This window comes from Heloderma suspectum, chromosome 1 (assembly GCF_057233095.1).
Source record: "Heloderma suspectum isolate Gila_16-S chromosome 1, 16-S_ref, whole genome shotgun sequence".
NCBI lineage: Eukaryota > Metazoa > Chordata > Lepidosauria > Squamata > Helodermatidae > Heloderma > Heloderma suspectum.
The window spans coordinates 155,315,234-155,335,072 of NC_139458.1; the positions used below are offsets into that span (position 1 = coordinate 155,315,234).

The 19,839-nt window shown below is 41.8% G+C and overlaps 1 protein-coding gene across 1 annotated transcript in view; it reads left to right on the forward strand.

Moving 5' to 3' along the window:
* The window catches only part of KALRN (kalirin RhoGEF kinase), an 816,446-nt gene that overhangs the window by 593,258 nt on the left and 203,349 nt on the right, over positions 1–19,839 (forward strand). Inside the window, exons 19-24 of the mRNA XM_084807552.1 lie at positions 6,306–6,455; positions 8,137–8,251; positions 12,257–12,372; positions 13,329–13,451; positions 15,032–15,214; positions 17,353–17,471. Coding sequence (XP_084663678.1) covers positions 6,306–6,455; positions 8,137–8,251; positions 12,257–12,372; positions 13,329–13,451; positions 15,032–15,214; positions 17,353–17,471 — 806 coding nt within the window. The remainder of the gene's footprint in view (positions 1–6,305; positions 6,456–8,136; positions 8,252–12,256; positions 12,373–13,328; positions 13,452–15,031; positions 15,215–17,352; positions 17,472–19,839) is intronic.

The following is a 19,839-nucleotide window of genomic DNA, read 5'->3' on the forward strand; positions in this document are numbered from 1 at the left end:
GATGGATTTCGTTGCTGCCTCCTGAACAATGTTATGGACCTCCGTCCATAGTTCCTCAGGCACTCTATCAGGTCTAATCCCTGAAATCTATTCCTCACCTCCACTGTATATTCATCAGGGATATGATTTAGGTCATACCTGAATGGCTTAGTGGTTTTCCCTATGTTCTTCCATTTAAGTCGAAATTTTGCAAGAAGCAGCTCATGATCTGAGCCACAGTCAGCTCCAGGTCTTGTTTTGACTGACTGTATAGAGCTTCTCCATCTTTGGCTGCAAAGGACATAATCCATCTGATTTCGATATTGACCATCTGGTGATGTCCATGTGTAGAGTCGTCTCTTGTGCTGTTGGAAAAGAGTGTTTGCTATGATCAGCATGTTCTCTTGGCAAAACTCTATTAGCTTTTGTCCTGCTTCATTTTGTACACCAAGGCCATGCCTGCCTGTTATCCTGGTGATTTCTTGACTTCCTACTTTAGCATTCCAATCCCCTATGATGAAGAGGACATCTTTTTTTGGTGTTAGTTCTAGAAGGTGTTGTAGGTCTTCATAGAACCGATCAACCTCAGCTTCTTCGGCCTCAGTGGTTGGGGCATAGACTTGAATTACTGTGATGTTGAATGGTTTGCCTTGGATTCGTACTGAGATCATTCTGTCGTTTTTGAGATTGTACCCCAGTACTGCTTTTTCCACCCTTTTGTTGACTATGAGTGCTACTCCATTTCTTCTAAGGGATTCTTGCCCACAGTAGTAGATATGATGGTCACCTGAATTAAATTCGCCCATGCCCGTCCATTTTAGTTCGCTGATTCCCAAGATGTCGATATTCAATCTTGCCATCTCATGTTTGACCACCTCCAGCTTACCTTGATTCATTGATCTGACATTCCAGGTTCCTAAACAATATTGTTCTTTACAGCATCGGATTTTCTTTTCACCACCAGACACATCCACAGCTGAGTGTCCTTTCGGCTTTGGCCCAGCCACTTCACTCTTTCTGGCGCTACTTGGAAATACCCTCTGCTCTTCCCCAGTAGTATATTGGACACCTTCTGACCCGAGGGGCTCATCTTCCGGCGTCATCTCTTTTAGCCTTGTGATACGTTCCATGGGGTTTTCTTGGCAAGAATACTGGAGTGGGTTGCCATTTCCTTCTCCAGTGGACCACATTTTGTCAGAACTCTCTGCCATGACCTGTCTGTCTTGGGTGGCCCTGCACGGCATAGCTTATGGCTTCACTGAGTTACGCAAGCCCCTTCTCCACAACAAGGCAGTGATCCATGAAGGGGGTGATGATGCTACATAATGACATTGGCAGCTTCCAAATGAAGGGCTCCTAGCTCTAAGCATTAGAAAGCATTGTGCAGCTGTTCCGTCTTTTCTTTCTTAACGGATTATCAGTGATAAGAGAAAAGATGGAATGAGGGGTTGGAAAACATGGGAGGGTTACAAGTTGAGGACTATGTCATCTGTAACCCCTGTAAAGTTCTGTGAATGAGGTGAGGCAGTGGCGCCATAAAAGCCTCATCTGGAAGCATACTTTATGTCATCGTAGGCGCATGCACTGCAATGGAGAGAACAGCGCTGATAGCGCCCAATAATAGTCTTCAGACACATGTAGGAAGAAAGCCAGACTATGAAGCACATGGTCTTCGATGTCTATATACTAATGCCCAGAGTATGGGAAACAAACAGAATGAACTTGAACTCTTAATACAGGAGGGAAATTATGACTTGATAGGTATAACTGAGACTTGGTGGGATGACTCTCATGACTGGAATACAGCAGTTGAAGGATATAACTTGTTCAAAAAGAACAGGAGGAACAGAAAGGGAGGCGGGGTTGCACTGTATGTGAAAAATACATATCTCTGCACAGAAATACAGGAGGAGGAGCTTGGTAGCCCCATCGAGAGCATCTGGGTTGAAATAAATGGAGCAAAGAATAAAAGGAACCTGGTGGTCGGAGTCTACTACCGGCCACCCAATCAAGGAGAAGCCAAGGATGAAACTTTTGAAAAGCAAATAGCCAATGTTTTAAGGAAGCATGATGTAGTAGTAATGGGGGACTTCAATTTCCCCGATATTTGTTGGGAGACAAATTCTGCAAAACATGGCCCCTCCAGGAAATTCCTGACTTGTGTGGCGGATAACTTCCTCCTACAGAAAGTAGAGGAAGGAACTAGAGGATCGGCTATCCTTGACTTGATCCTAACCAACAGAGATGACTTAGTGGATAAAGTAGCAGTTACAGGAACTCTGGGGGAAAGCGACCATGTTGTACTTGAGTTCTTGGTTCTAAGGGAAGCAAAAGCCGAGTGTACTCAAACGCGTACCCTGGATTTTAGGAAAGCTGATTTTAATAAACTCAGAACAATGATCAGTAAGGTCCCATGGCAAACAATGCTAGCGAGAAAAGGAGTCCAAGATGGGTGGGAACTTTTAAAAAAGGAAATTCTCAAGGCACAATCACAAACAATTCCAACAAGAAGAAAAGGTGGAAGACAACAGAAGAAGCCAATGTGGCTTCACAAAAAGCTTAGGGATGACCTGAAAACAAAAAAGGACACATATAAGAAGTGGAAAGAAGGCCAAGTAACAAAGGAAGAGTACAGGCAGGTAGCACAGAATTGCAGGGATGGCGTCAGGAAGGCTAAAGCGGAGAACGAGGTGAGGTTAGCGAGGGATGCTAAAAACAACAAAAAGGCTTTCTTCAGCTACGTGCATAGTAAAAGGCAGAGGAAAGAAATGGTTGTTCAGCTATTAAATAAGGATGGCAAAATGATAACAGATGACAAAGAAAAGGCAGAGGTGCTCAATTCCTACTTTGGCTCAGTCTTCTCCCAAAAGAGGGTCTATGACCCCCCTGGCAAAGGCGAAGTACAGGCTGAAGGGGCAGGATTGCAGCTTGAGATCGACAGGCATATGGTCAAGGAACACCTCATTACTTTGAATGAGTTCAAATCTCCAGGGCCAGATGAACTGCATCCTAGAGTAATAAAGGAACTGGCAGAAGAACTCTCAGAACCGCTGTCTATTCTCTTTGAGAAATCATGGAGGACCGGGGAAGTGCCAGATGACTGGAGGAGGGCTAACGTTGTCCCTATCTTCAAAAAGGGTAAAAAGGAGGAACCTGGGAACTACAGACCAGTCAGTCTGACATCAATCCCTGGGAAAATTCTGGAGCAGATCATAAAGCAATCCATCTGGAAGCACCTTGACAACAATGCCGTGATTACTCGAAGCCAACATGGATTTGTCAAAAACAAGTCCTGCCAGACAAATCTGATCTCATTTTTTGATCAAGTCACCTCCCTTGTAGACCGTGGGAATGCTGTAGACATCATATACCTCGACTTCAGCAAAGCTTTCGACAAAGTGCCCCATGATATCCTGATGAGCAAACTTGCTCGAAGTGGGCTAGATGAAACAACGATCATGTGGATCCACAGTTGGCTACAGAATCGGACTCAAAGAGTGCTTATCAATGGGACCTTCTCAAGCTGGGGAGAGGTAACGAGCGGGGTACCGCAGGGCTCAGTCCTGGGCCCAGTGCTCTTCAACATTTTTATTAATGACTTGGAGGAGGAGGTGCAGGGAATGCTGATCAAATTTGCAGATGACACAAAATTGGGAGGGATAGCTAATACTTTGGAAGACAGAAACAAAATTCAAAGTGATCTTGATAGACTGGAGTGCTGGGCAGAAAACAACAGAATGGCATTTAATAGGGACAAATGCCAAGTTCTGCACCTAGGAAAAAGAAACCAAATGCACAGTTACAAGATGGGGGATACGTGGCTCAACCACACTACGAGCGAGAAGGATCTTGGAATTGTCGTCGATCACAAGCTGAATATGAGCCAACAATGTGATGTGGCTGCAAAAAAGGCAAATGCTATTTTGGGCTGCATTAATAGAAGCATCGCTTCCAAATCCCGGGAAGTACTAGTTCCCCTCTACTCAGCACTGGTTAGGCCTCATCTGGAGTACTGTGTCCAGTTCTGGGCACCACACTTTAAGAAGGATGCAGACAAGCTGGAGAGGGTTCAAAGGAGGGCAACAAAGATGATCAGGGGACTGGAAACAAAGCCCTATGAAGAGAGACTGAAAGAACTGGGCATGTTTAGCCTTGAGAAGAGAAGACTGAGGGGAGATATGATAGCACTCTTCAAGTACTTGAAAGGTTGTCACAGAGAAGAAGGCCAGGATCTCTTCTTGATCATCCCAGAGTGCAGGACACGGAATAATGGGCTCAAGTTACAGGAAGCCAGATTCCGGCTGAACATCAGGAAAAACTTCCTGAGTGTCAGAGCAATACGGCAATGGAACCAATTACCTGGGGAGGTGGTGGGCTCTCCCACACTGGAGGCCTTTAAGACGAGGCTGGACAGCCATTTGTCAGGGATGCTCTGACTTGGATTCCTGCATTGAGCAGGGGGTTGGACTCGATGGCCTTGTAGGCCCCTTCCAACCCTACTATTCTATGATTCTATGATTCTATGATTCTATGAAGCAAATTAAGAATGAGGGCAATGCTTCCTGCCCTCACTCTGAAGCCTGCTGGTGAAAAATGTCACCTGGGAGTGTCATTCCTGCTGCTAGTAAGGTCATGAAACATGCAGCAGTAGCAGCAGCAAAAACGGGTGAGCAGGAATGGGGTTTCTTTTAAACCTCCATCCCTCCTTCCCCAGCCCCAGAACCACACATTTTCAGCTAAAAATATTTTATAGTGATCCTTCGGCACAGCCTTTTCTGCAATGTATGCAGATAGTTTGTCTGTGTATTTTCCAAAAGTGTATTGGCAGTGGTTGTGATCAGCCCTGATTCAGACTATATCACTGATACATGAATTATCTGTATGAGAAAGAAGTCCTGAGGAGAAAAAAAGACACCATCTACAAACCAGGATTTTCCTACACAGTTTGGGCATAATAGCCTAAACAATTACAAACTCATTTCAAGCCATTTCCAGATCATCCATGCTGCATTAAAGCACTCTTGAGTCACACACTACACATGGATAAGAATTGGTGTGTTTAGTACTACATCTGACAGATGTTGGCTTCCCTTACCCCAGTCACAGTCAGGTAGATTGAAAACATCTGTCTCATAGGAGACCAATTTATTTATTTATTTATTTATTTATTTATTACATTTATATCCCGCCTTTTTTCCTCCAAGGAACTCAAGGTGGCATACATAATCCTCCTCCTCCTCCATTTTATCCTCACAACAACAACCCTGTGAGGTAGGTTGGGCTGAGAGTATGTGACTGGCCCAAAGTCACCCAGTGAGCTTCCATGGCCGAGTGGGGACTAGAACCCGGATCTCCCGACTCCCAGTCCAGCACTCTAGATACTTTTCTTCTGTAGCTCTGTCACAATTTGGAAGCCTGGTGTTCACTTCGAAGCCAGTCAAAACAACATTAGAAATCAAGCTTTTCCAGCTCTAGACCTATGAAGTGAAATGGAATCTTCTTTTTTCAGTGACTATTTCTTCTTATTTTTCTTTCACTTCTGTTTATTTTTGAAATGCCCTTTTGCTAGATTAAATTTTAATATTTTTGTTTATTATGACTACAGAAATGACTCTAGGTCTTAGGGTTTTTTTTTACATTAAACAGTTTAATTGTAGTTAATAATACAATGGCTGTGCTGTTTTTATTGTTGTTTTTGTTGTGTTCTTATTGTTTTATTGTGTTTTTATTGCTGTTAATACTGTATCAGTTTTATGTGTTTTTTGTTGTTGTGCACCGCCTTGGGAGGGCTTCTGCCCTGAAAGGCAGCTAAGAAATATTCTGAAAGAATGAATAAATAAATAATGCCAACTTATTATATTATACAAATTGCAGACAAAACACATCTTACTCCAGTAATCCCCCAAAATAAATTTACATATAAGAAAAAAGTTTAATGGTAAACAAATAATGGGGTGGGGGGGCACTATATATATATATATATATATATGCGCGCGCATGCCATATTTGGTTAACATAAACCTTTCATATAGGGCAGCCTTCCCCACCCTGGGTCCTTCCAGATATTTTTGCACTGTAACTTTTGTCATTCCTGATTGTTGGCCATGCTGACTGGGACCGATGGGAGTTGTAGTCCAAAAAATCTGGGTGGACCCATACTGGAGAATGCAGCCTGAGTTAGGAATCCTATATTATGTTATCTGTGAGGCTTTTTTTTTTTTTTTTGGCCGGTGAATAGCAATAGGTTAATGCACTTGCAGTAGATCCTGGCTGCTTCTGGAGGTAGCTTTGGTAGCTGAGCTAACGTGTCCTGGCTTGTGCCTCAGGTTTGCAGCGTGCTGGAGAGCTTGGAGCAAGAGTACCGAAGAGATGAAGACTGGTGTGGAGGCCGGGATAAGCTTGGACCAGCATCTGAAATAGACCATGTCATTCCCTTAATCAGCAAACATCTGGAACAGAAGGAAGCCTTTCTCAAGGTCAACTCTATTCCTCCTGTTTCTTAGTAGTTGTTTTTTCTTCTTATTGTGAAAGGAGTTCAGCGATAATTCTGGGTGGGAACCAGTCTGCAAAATATGCAGATTATGTTCTGTATGCTGTCATATCCCTGTAGAACAAAGTTGTATCTGCATATTATTTAATGAGAGTTATAAAAACAGCACAGTTTGTGCATGCAGTCCAAATGTCCCTTTTCTCTTGTAATGGTTTCATGTCAGGACAGCCTGCGCAATCTTCCCCAAGAACAGAGATTTCCTGGGTTTTCCTCATTCTCAGAATCAGTTCCAGCAAAACAAAAATAGACATCTACAGTAACACTGCACTTGTGAGTGGCTACTTGCATCGGCAGTGTAATGTGGACATAACTAATTTGCATCAGCTTGCTCTTTCCCATTCATAGCCTGAACAATTAGAACTTGTGATTTTTCAGTTCATGGAAGGGAGCAGATGATCTCACACAAATTTGCTGGTCTCATGTTAAACTCCTCACCTGAATAGCCTGCTCATGTGAATGATGTTTTTGTGCACTGGTATACAAAGTATAATTAGAACTGACTGAGTGTTCTAAATGTTTTTGCAAAAAGCAAGTAAAATTAACAGACAAGCATATGGAACGGCAGAAGCCCAGATTGTTTCCATGTTCTCTGGCATTTAGGAAGGAGTGTGCAAGCATGAAGGAAGGTGGTTTTGGGTAAACCACATTTGTTCTGTTTCTAGATAGTTCTGTGTTTGCTTGCATAACTCTTGAGAAGTGTGTGTGTGAGGGGTGTGTGGATGACTCAGATTATGCTACCAAAGTGGAAGGACGATTGAAGCCTTCTGTTTTCTTCTGTTCTTGGTCTTCTAAACTGTATTTGTGTTGAGAAGGGTAAAGAACTAAAGCTGTATCCTTTGTTCCTGTCCCCCTTGCTTCCTTTCCTCCCAGCTCTCATTTCTCTGACTCTGAGCAGCTGCAGTAGGAGGGAGAGATCATAGCTTAGTGGCAGAGCACATGCTTTGCATGTAGACAACAGGAAATTTAAATTCCTGACACATCCAATTAAAAGGAATTCAGGGCTGGGAAGGGCCTCTGCTTTTGACTTTTCAGAATAGAATGTTCCGACAAGCCAGGGTAGACAGTACTGTGCTAGGTGGTCTGACTAAAATAAGGGACTGCCTTATCCTTGTATATTCCCCGGTAGAGATGTAGTGGCAGGAAGCAGGAGGCTTTTCTTCCCTATGCTGCTTATGCTCCCTAGGTCTTCACCTCAGAAAGCCATAGCTCACGCTCTGAACTCATTTGTTTTCCTAAGTGACAACATACGGAAGAATGCTGGACTGTGCTCCAGAAGAAATCAACTGGCATATCCTACAATAAAGATCAATATATATCCCTCTCTGTTGGGTGTTATGCCATTGCTTTTCTGCTGGAAGCAGCCAATTTTTCCACGTAGCATTTTCTTTTGCATGATACCATCCCCAAGATGATGGATGTGTGTGACTGTAGAGTCTGAGGTTCTCTCAGTGTTTTCTCATGCACATCAACATCCTTTGGAGGTTAAACGAGAAAAGAAGCTCATGTCACAGTTCAGTAGATTCCCTGATGTTTTATTCTTCTTATGCGCTTGTCAAAAGGGTAACTGTTGTGTTGTGGGGTGGGGGGATGTTGTTTGCTGCCCACAGGCCTGCACACTAGCACGAAGGAATGCAGAAGTGTTTCTCAAGTACATTCACCGAAACAACGTCAGCATGCCAGGGGTAGTGAGCCATACGAGGGGACCTGAGCAACAAGTCAAAGGTCAGTGTGTTCTTTGGGAGATGCGTTAATAGAATGGCAGCTTGGCTTCAGAAATGCTGCATTGCACCACACAATCACTGATTGTGCTTGGGCTCACCATAGATGGTTGCTTATACCAGTTGAATAATTTAGTAAACAGTTGCCACATACGATGATTGCTAATGGATATACCTTCCATCTCTTACACTGGATAGAATAAGTGTAGGATACAATCAGATGGCACAGGGGGACTGTGCAGTACTTTTTTTCTGTTCTTACTGGCTCAGAAATGTGGGGAATGGATCCAAGAAAATTTACCAGTGTGCCATCTTCAGTAGAAAAATTCCATACAATCTAGAGATACTGCCACTCATATTAGTATGTTCAGTAGTATTTTTAAAAGCAAGAGTAATTCTTCCTCTCTTAGATGCATCAGATACTTCTTTCATGCTGATCACTACTAAACCTCCAGTCCTACAGCAGCGTAATCATCACAGTTAGCCTGGCTAAGGCCTTCGTTAGCTATGAATCTTACAAACTCTCAGCTGTCTTCAAAAATACTGTTAACCTCCTCAGAAAGAATCAGTGTCTGCCAGAGTATGGGTGCTCAGCTCATAGCAGGATCAAGCATCTCTAAGCTGTCCAGCTGGAAATCATGGACAAAATAAGGAGTGCCAAGCAGGGCAAATATGCTTTGCATAGCCTGTCCCTAGGTCACCTAGCCAAGGGGAGCAGATGAAAGGTGGGATACAAAAAGCAAGGTGAGGGTTATGCTAGTTTGTAGGGTATGATTAGTGAATTTGGGTTCAGAGGGAGCAGAACAGGCAAGCATTAGATAGCAGGCATTGCAACAGACAGTTGTGTGTTGGATTTTGATGAGCAATGAGTTGGTCAGACTGAAGAACTGAAGGATTGTGTGTGTGATTAGATAGATAGATAGATAGATAGATAGATAGATAGATAGATAGTGTTTGTGTGTGTGTGTGTGTGTGTGTGCGCGCGCACACACACACACACACAAAACCTCTCCCATTGGAATCGTTTGACTTACTACCTTAGGACTCAGGTTGGATCCAGGATCTGCCTTCCATGAACAGAAGAGCTCCTCTGACAGAAGATGTCTCTGTCTGAATTTGGGGGATTCCACCCCTCCACACCACAGCTCACTGCATTCAGCAGACTCCCCTGACCCTCTATGTACCATTTTCATTCAGCTGCCATGGGGAGGAGGGGGCAGGGAAGTCCACTTCCGTCAGCCCAGTTGCAAGCACCTAAATATGGATCCAACCCCTTGCCTTTAGCATTGGGAAAAAATCAATATGGCTTTTTCTTCTCTGACCTGTAGTCATGGCAGAAACAGAGTCAGAACTGTGCAGAAGTCTTAGGACTGTTTACAGGTGCATGCTGACTGTACAGTTATTTGCCATTATGAAGGCATGTACTTCATATTTTCAGCTTATTTTTAGTGGATTTAGAATTGTCCACTGACTTGATAGTGGCACTTTACATTTGACCACCCTTGAACTAAATGATGCTCTAGTGGGGCATTGATCAAGCCGTAATCAATTTGTTCAGCTTAGGGAAGAACACTCTGTGCATGTACAAATTCCTTCTTATTTCCAACAGGTGTAGAAGACAAACCATCCTATTTGATTCTGGGATCAGTGCTGGCATTTAACAGCAATGAAGTACTGCTCTAATTAAGCATTCGGAGGAAGGGAGGGGGAAAGACTGGAACAAGTAGACTGCTTGTTAGTCCAGCTACAAAATGCTGCAGTGAATAGCTGTTTTCCTCTGTTGAAGGGAGGATCACTCAACTCCCTCCACTGCAGGAACCAATTGCGGGGAAAGTATCTGCTCATACTACATTCAAGGACAGAACAGGTTATCATAATGGGCTTTCTTGGCATTTGGATCTATTGCAGAGTATAAATCAGGGTTAACTACCATCCTGTTTCTTCCAAGAAAAGCCAACATTGACATTCACAACATGATCACTTTTCTCAGAGTGCAATGACCCCCCTCTTTCTCTTTCTTGGCCAGTTAGCTACAGTGACCAATAAGACTACCTTCTTATGCTTGCCTCTTTCATATGATGAAAGGAACGTGGTCTGCTGTGGTGATTATACATTCTTGAGGGACTCTGGGGTGATGCTTCCGCTGCTGTCTTTTGTGGCCATAATCCAACAGTTGCTAATCTGTTCCTTGATTCTGTGAGGTGCTGATAAAAATGAGCCAAAGTAAATCTACAGAACTAAGCCATTTTTCATCTCTGATTGGATTACTTTTAAAGCTGTAAAAGAGAGAAGGTTAATGGCAGTGAAATACAGTAATAGTTATGTAGTTTGGAACTGTGTGTTCCAAACATTGGGAAATTTGCTCTTACTAAAGATGTTGGAAATGCTCAGGACTAACATAAAACCCACACTTTGATGTATTTCTTTGGTTTATATTACTCAGGAACTTTGACAAAAGAGTCTGCACTCCTGTACATATGTATCTGTCTATGGGAAAAAATACCAAATGAATCGTGTCATTCAGACAGGTTCTTAAAATACAATTTTAAGAATGGAGACAAAAGTGTACAGTCTGTTTACCATGGTTAGCATATTACTGTTTTAAGACATAAGAACATTTTTACAGGCAGGGGTGGTTCTGCCATGAAGGGGGATATTGGACCCATTAAGGGTGGCTGAATGAGAGGCAAACGGACAGGCCACAATCCACTGAGACATTCTCTTGGGTAAGCCCTATAGAATTTTATTTCATTGAAGCATAGAAAAATGTCTTGGTGGATTTGGGCCCATATTCGTTAACAGAAGGGGTGTCAGTTGGGTTTTCCATCTCGGGCACCAAAAGGTCTTGGACTAGCCCTGCACTGTGCTTATAAAAAGTCATGTTGGAATGTTTAATTAGTGGATCTTGTAATGGGTCAAACCTGTGTACTGTGAGAACCACTTTGTGAGTCTTTCATCCCACCACAACTTCTGAGCAGGAAATAATAATGTGGATTAAGCATTCTGAAAAATACATTTTCAGACATAAGACTCATTTTAGGGGAATGGAATTCGGTGGGACTTACTCCTGGGTAAGTGCGTATTACATTGCAGCTTTAAAATTGTAATGCCATCCAGTGTAAAATATAGATGCCTCTCTGAATCAGAACTGCATAGTAGAATCCTCGCAGAGTTGTTGTCATAATACAGTATGTCCACTGCATAAATATTATAAATTATTCTATTATACATATTATAAATACATATTATTTATAATATGTATAAATACATATTATTTATATGTATATAAATGTGTGTGTGTGTGTGTGTGTGTGTGTGTGTAAAATCCATAACATATAGATGTGTGAAGTGCAAGGCGGATATTTATGGAACACCCTGTCCCTATAAAGTCTTGCCTTGTGCCCACACTGAAATCTTTCCAAGCCAGCCTAAAACATTTTTTTTCACACAGGCATTTAAACTTCTGTATTTTTTTTAATAAAGGGGTTTACCTGTTGTTTTGTTGTTATATTTTATGTTGTGATTTAATGAATTATATACTTCCCTAAAATTCTTAACATAATGAAGGGCAGTTTTAAAATGTTTTAAATAAATAAGTCAGGCCACTATTGATGCCCAGACATGGTACTTGTTCCTTCTGATTTTACAAAGTTAAATTGAATAGCTGGACATTTAAACTGTTGCTGTCTGTGTGGCTTGCAAATTTTTGTTTTTTCATCCTGCTGCTTGGCTTTAAAAAGTGCTCTAAGTGCTCTTAGTTACTTTATATCTCTGTGTTGGGAATGTAAAATGTTTTGTGTTGGCTGATGTCCACATGCACTTACTGAGCTACAAGTTCTGATGGCTGCCCTCCCTCTGCTGTTTTGTTTTTCAAAGCCTGGTCTGAAGTGCTTCACACTAGGGTGCTTATCTCTCTGTGATGAAGGAGAAAGGTGAATTAGTATTGACTTACATCTGGGTACACTTACTGAGCTGCAGAGAGTAACAGCTCTCCTCTTTTTCTCCACAGCCATTCTGAGTGAGCTGCTGCAGAGGGAGAACCGTGTTCTTCACTTCTGGACCTTGAAGAAACGGCGACTGGATCAGTGCCAGCAATATGTGGTCTTTGAGCGCAGTGCTAAGCAGGTAGTTTAACAAAACCCTCCCCTCTTCTTCATTTGTAAGGCCTGACAGCTAATAAGAGATTGTTCAATAGATTAGCAGTGGGATGGATTATATCTTGGGGAGTGCACACTTTGCATTATGAGACCTTATGTTCAATCCTTTACATCAGTCAAGACTGGGTGAGTAACAGGATCCAAGAGAGAACATAGTGAGACATCTAGCAGCGGCAGCCTCTCCCACCGCATGTGCATTTGCAGAGATATTTGCGTTGCAGCCTGGCAACACAGGCTGCAACACAACAGTAATCTTGTACTGCTAAGTACAAGATTACTCTCCCCCACCCCAACTCCCCCAAACTTACAAGGGGCAAATTCAAGATAATTAAACACTGTGGCATGCATGTGAAATGACCCAGAGAAAGTCACCTACCTCAGCACACACCTAACCCCTTCTAATTGCACAGCTAACTCCTGTGCGTAGCAGCCATGTACACTGGCAGAAGCCAGTGTAAGCTGAAGAACACAGCTGCCACTAAAGTGAGCAAGCAGGACCTTCTGATGTGGTAGTATATTACACAGGGTTGTATCCAATATTAGTCTAACTTCGGCTATTGGGCGGTATAGAAATGAAATAAATAAATAAATAAATAAATAAATAACTTATGTTTTATTCATTTCAATGGTTCTACTCTAAGTAGGACTAACGTTGGATAAAACCCCTATATTCTGTATAAGTATCTGTGATTATGTAAAGTTCAAGGCAGTGGACTATCAGTCCATACTGTGATACAGTTTGCTTGTTGTAAGATTTGTATTAGCACCCTCCTAAAGAGTCTTCCTTTCCTTAGGGATAGTGATTCTTCGCAATTGCATTAGAGCTAAAACTTGAATCATTCATTTTGGAACATGTCAGTGAAAACTCACTGTGTGTATACAAGCAATCCATTTTGATTTTGTGTGTTTTCTCCTTATTTGTAGGCCTTAGACTGGATTCAAGATTCAGGAGAGTATTATCTCTCAACTCATAACTCCACAGGGGAATCAGCAGAAGAAACGGAGGAACTTTTGAAAGAATATGGGGAATTCAAAGTACCTGCCAAGGTGAACCCTACTTTTAACTTTTAAAAAGTCATGAGCTTCCCTCAGTAGTTTTAGTTAAGAAATTGAGTAAATGTATGCTTGATTCTGAACATTGCTGTTGACATTACTGGTCTGGGAAAAAAATCTTTCTTTGTAAAGCATAACACATCATACAATGAACAAGCTATCTGCATGAAAAAGAAAATTGGATGCTGTTTACTTATTGTGGTAGTGGAATCCTTTTCTAAAGACTAAAGAGACTTGGGTCTCTTCAGTCTTTACAAGCAGCTTCACAGGATTTAGTCTTATTTACACTATTACCTGCTTATATTACTAAATAAATATAGAGAAGGAAATATGGAATAGCTCAGAGTTAAATGCAGTCCACATAATTTTGGGCTCTATGGCTGAGATCCAAAGAGCAACTTAAGCTTGCACAAGGGAATTGTGCAAGCCCAGTGGAATGTTTCACTGTTTTCCTTGGAAAGCTTACTTCATGCATATCATGAACTGCTTTTGAACTCACTTCAGTTTCAAAAGGAGCTTGCCACGTGCTGAGTGGGAGGGGGGCAACATGCAGCTTTTTGAAGAAAACAACTTGAAAGCCTCCTCATACTATTGAACTAGTTCCACAGTTCTTTATACTCTGCCCCATGATTGTAACTATTTTAAAAGGACTATCCAACCTCAGAATCTCCTGCCCCTATACTCTAAATTCCAATATTTTTCTGTTTTGCCACCACATGCTGCAATCTCTCTGCCATAACCTTGGGTGCTCCTTTTTAAAACTGGTTTAACATTGGTTAAGATGTTTTAAACTATTTTAAAGTTTATTGTGCTGGATTGTTATTGATAATTTTATTTCTGTTATAATCTGTTTTTAAAATTTTATGTCATTTTGAAATATTTTTATTTCAGTGATGTTTTGTGTACTACATATTGGAAACCATATTGCTAGGGCATGGCCCTGAAAGGCAGCCTAGAAATCTCTTAAATAATAATAAATAAATACATCCCCCCTACACACACACACAAACACGTCTTCTTGTCAGTTCCCAGCCCTGCATACCAGAGTGAACAATGTCCCTAACTCAGAAATTGATCAGAAATTCTAGTTCAAATAAGCATACATAAGCTGGATAGTGTTGTTACTCTCTGCTCACACTGTCATTTTCCAAAGGTTACTTCAGAACCAGACCAGGTAGACTTCCAAACATACATTCATGTGGATTATGATCAGGTCAACATAAAACAAGTATTGCTAGCTGTAGAGATTATGTGGAGTAGCAGTGAGTATCAGTGGAAAAATTCCTGTGTAACAGTGAGCTAAACGTAACTGGCTGCATGGGCAATTTATTTTATTTCTTTTTAAATTTTACTTTGTATACTTATATCTGACAGAGAATGTGCAAATTCAAAAACATTTTAGATAACTAGATGAAAAGATTGCATCCCACCTACACTGTGTCTCCAAGATCTCAGGAATGTATTAATTAGTGGTATTTGTGAAGAACATGAGGTCCATATGGCTACTTTATGAATTAAAATTGAACAAAATGTTCGTGGAAGATGTGATAACCAAGGAACACTCTTTCGGGCAGCAAACCAGGGAGAAAGTGAAGCTTCTCATTCAGCTGGCTGATAGCTTTGTAGAGAAAGGACATACTCATGCCACTGAAATTAGGAAATGGGTTACCACCGTCGACAAACGCTATCGGGACTTTTCACTGAGGATGGGGAAATACCGCTACTCTTTGGAAAAAGCTCTTGGAATCAATACAGAGGTACTGTAAGTTGCATGTTTTGCTGACATACCTTAAACAAGCGAGAACTCACTTAGGATGTAAAACTGTCTGTCATATTATATGTGGGAGATGGTTCATGGATTACATTGCCAGCCTTCCTTTCCCTTGGCATATAGCATGAAGGTCACCCAAACTGGATTTTGTGACACAACGTTTGAATAAATGACAGGAGGGTGGTTGGGTAGGCAATTAGTCCATCCCAGAAGTTACAGAAAGTGCAGGAGGTAATCAGGTAGTCTTCCAAACATACATTCATGTGGATTATGATCAGGTCAACATAAAACAAAAGGGTAATTCACTGAAAAGAGCCGTTGAAATCAATAGTTAATCTATGATTAATTGTCAATTAGTGTTGGGATGCTCCACTTGCAGAGAGCTGTGAACTGCAAACTTCAGTGGACTGCTCATGGTCTTTTACCAGGCCTTTCAGTTCAGACCTCTGGCCTTTTATGCATTGTTTCATATACATGTTTGACTTAAGTCCTGGGGAGCTGAATGGATGCCATGTTGGGCAACACAACAGCTTTGCAGCCCACCCATTCTGCTAGAGGCAGTAAGCAATAATCCTCTGTACAGGAAAGCCACCTGAAAGGCTGACTAATGTAGAGGCTGGCCCGTGTATGGGAGAGAACATTGTGAACTTTTAAATTATTGATAGGTTGCACTGCCATTCACTCGGCAAGATATGAAGTTTGTAGACAGCTATGTTTCTATAAAAAGAAACTACAGCTGAAACCTAATAGGCTTTTTCAACTTTGTGTATTTATTAATTTTTTTACTCACCTAGAGAGCTTTGAAAAATCACTGTTAGGTAAACCATCATGAAAATTGATTTATGGAATATACATGTCAGGAAAATAGCTTAGAACCCTACCTCGCAGGGCAGTTTCTCTTGCAGAACAGGCTTCCTTGTCTTCCCCATCCTGCTACAGCCACTTTACTTCCCCCCAAAATGCTCCTGAGGATTGGGGCCCCCTATGGAACATGGAGTGTGGTGCGGGGGTGTATGCCCTGGCCGTGGGCTGCTAAGGTTTGGAGGTGCTGAGATAATGATAAGCCAGACCCAGGTTTGCTTACAAGGAGGCTTTAGTGAGTACTTAGAGCACACAGGCATACCCAATGGTTGGATCAGACAGCTTCTCTGAACCCAAAGCCAAGGAGTACAATGGGTTTTATACCGTACATGTCAGCAGTGAGGCAACATGACAGCAGCAAGCGTTAATTAGCGTTCATCTGCAACTTCCCCAGCATAGGCTAACAGTGCTTGTTCAGAAGGAAAACCATCAGAACTTTCCCAGCACAGCCACCTGTAACTTGGCATAAACATAGCCTCACTTCTGAGGCACATCCTAGGCCCTGATAAGATACTAGCCTTTGTTAGCATGGAATGTGCTGAGGCCGCGCTATTGACCTCTGACTCATCTCACATGCTCAGAGGCCCACTAGCAAGGAAACTGCACCAATAATGAACCTAAGCAAACCATTATGGATCTCTAGGCTCCTCTAAAACTACAGGTGACTTGGTTACAGGCCTGGGGCCAATACAGGGGGGCTGCAGTCAGAAGGAGGAATTGGCAAAAAATGGGCAACTGGTGTTTTTACTCAGATCTGGTTCTTTTGAAAGAATAATTGAATTGAAAGGTACCAAGTATGTATCATTTACCTCCCTTTATCAAATATAAGCTCTCCTTTGGCCCTATCAAGAAAACGAAAGTGCTGCTCTTAGGGGTAATGTTGTGCAGGGGGCAAAACCTGCCCCTTCCCATTGAAATTAGGTGGCTCAGGTTCTCCATGGGGAAAGCCATGCCTTTCTGAAAGCAGCACCAGTGCAGTGGAAAAGGGGGACTTGATGGATGGAAGATAACAACTGGGGTGGAAAATATCTGAAACTTTCAAAAAACAACAACACCCACCTGTCAAATTTGATATGCCGTTAGGTAGTCATTAAAAACTGTTTAAGTGCAATTGTGTTTTCTCTCTCCGCAACACCGTACCAGTGCCCCCCGCCCTTCTTCCAATGCTATTGTCATTCCTTTCATCTTTCTCACTTTGTAGATGTGCTGACTTTTACCAAGTGCAGGAATGTGTTTAAAATCCATGTCACTACTTTTTTTCAGGATAACAAGGACTTGGAATTGGACATCATTCCAGTGAGTCTGTCAGATCGTGAGGTGAAGCTACGCGATGCCAATCATGAGGCTAATGAAGAAAAAAGGAAGTCAGCCAGAAAGAAAGAGTAAGTGGTGAGAAGTGGGAATGGCAAACAGCAGTAGTTTCATCTCAGCAACAGCAATTCAACAAGCCCACCCAGTTGTGAGGCACGTGGGGCAGCATGTGCTATACATTTGCACTGAATGTTATGCAGGCAAAGGACCAGCATTTGGATAAAAGTAAGCCATGTGTGGTTGAATGGTTGCAAAGCGTCTGGGATTAACCAATACCTAATTAATTAAAAACATAATTGTATTGCTGCATCTCACCAAAGGGCGTATGTATTCTGTCTTTGACAGCAACTTGTTGCAGATATGTTAGAAAAAAGTGCAGAGAGCAAATGCTTTGATGGAACTTTGTCTTCACAGACACAAAATGTAAATCATAATGTCTTACCCTTATTTCTACCTATTTGCTATGGAAGGAATCCTCTCAGATTTTTTCCCTTTTGACAACTTTATCTGAGGGACGATTTCTTGTTAACTGGCTGGGATGGTGCTGTCTTATCACAGAAATGTACCAACTCAGTTTGACCCTCAGTTTTCACATGGAGATACAATGCTCTGCATGTGAATTGGCTGTTGCTGCATTACAGTCTTTATTCATTGAATAGCTGAACAGAATTGCATGATTGTCAGCAATAAAACATAAAAAATACCAAAAATACCAAAAATATGTTATGATGGAATGTCATGGAAGAAGTTGTATATTCTTTCTTTCTAGGAGTATGTGTGTGACTAAATTTTTTTTATCAAGATAAATGCTCTAACCACAGTAAGGTTAACAATGTTTTCATTTATTCTCAGTTCCAGAAATTTTACAGTTTATGGAATTATGCAAGTATTATGCAAATTACACAGTCATGCCAAGATACCTACAATTCACAAAGCTTCAAACATAACCCAATATGTTCTAAATAGATTTCCATAAAGCAGGAAGAAAATACAAATATATTAGAGACTGGAACCAATGTAGGCTAAGGGGAAGGGAGAAAATGTCAGAAGGAGTTATGCAGCACAAGTGCCTGGCATTTACAGTGATACAAGTATATTTCTTATATGTAAATATCTTCATTGCCCTTTACATTTTACTCATTTATTTATTACATTTATATCCTGCCTTTCCTTCAAGGAGCTCAAGGAAGTGTCCATAATTTTCTCTCCCATTTTATCCATACAACAACCCTGTGAGGTAGGTTAGGCTGAGAGAGAATGATTGACTCAAGGTCACCCAGACAGTTTAATAGCTGAGTGGGCATTTGAACCTGCATTTCTCTCATTCTAGTCCAACACTCTCACCAGTACATCAAGAAGAGAGACTTAAGTTCCTTTTTCACGTATAACAAGAAACAGTAGGAAGCAGAAGGGTGACAGCACTTGCTTATTGTATGCTAGAAGAGCTTCCTACTCTTCTAGTCTGTAGTGTTTAGAATGATACTTCGGAATGATACTTCCAATAGGGAAATGTGATCATATACAGTGAGATGGCCAAGTAAATGATATTTTATTATTTTATTGGCAAGGTGTAATTCAGCCTGCCCTGAAAGATAAAGGCTACAATCCTATATACATTTATTGTTGAGAAAATATGCATAGGATTGGTCTATATAGCATTTAAAACATTTCATTTTTTTCTTTCTTTCCTAGTAATACTGGATTGTATCCAGTTGTGTTCCTTTGCTCAAGCAGAGGTTTCCGTGAACGGAAGGGGAGCTGAGGTGATTTTCAAAATGTCCCCCTTTCTCCTGCAGTAGCCTGTGCCATCTCCTTCACTGTTACAAAGGGTCCTCCAACCATCTGGAGCAGATTTAGGGGATCACAGGGGGCTGCAGAGGGAAAGGGGAAATCAGCAAAAATTATCCCTCCACCACCATTAATGGAAACCATCGCTGGATTGAAGAGCCTTCCATGAGTAGAAGGGATCATAGAATCATAGAATAGAATCATAGAATAGTAGGGTTGGAAGGGGCCTACAAGGCCATCGAGTCCAACCCCCTGCTCAATGCAGGAATCCAAGTCAGAGCATCCCTGACAAATGGCTGTCCAGCCTCGTCTTGAAGGCCTCCAGTGTGGGAGAGCCCACCACCTCCCCAGGTAATTGGTTCCATTGCCGTATTGCTCTGACACTCAGGAAGTTTTTCCTGATGTTCAGTCGGAATCTGGCTTCCTGTAACTTGAGCCCATTATTCCGTGTCCTGCACTCTGGGATGATCAAGAAGAGATCCTGGCCTTCTTCTCTGTGACAACCTTTCAAGTACTTGAAGAGTGCTATCATATCTCCCCTCAGTCTTCTCTTCTCAAGGCTAAACATGCCCAGTTCTTTCAGTCTCTCTTCATAGGGCTTTGTTTCCAGTCCCCTGATCATCTTTGTTGCCCTCCTTTGAACCCTCTCCA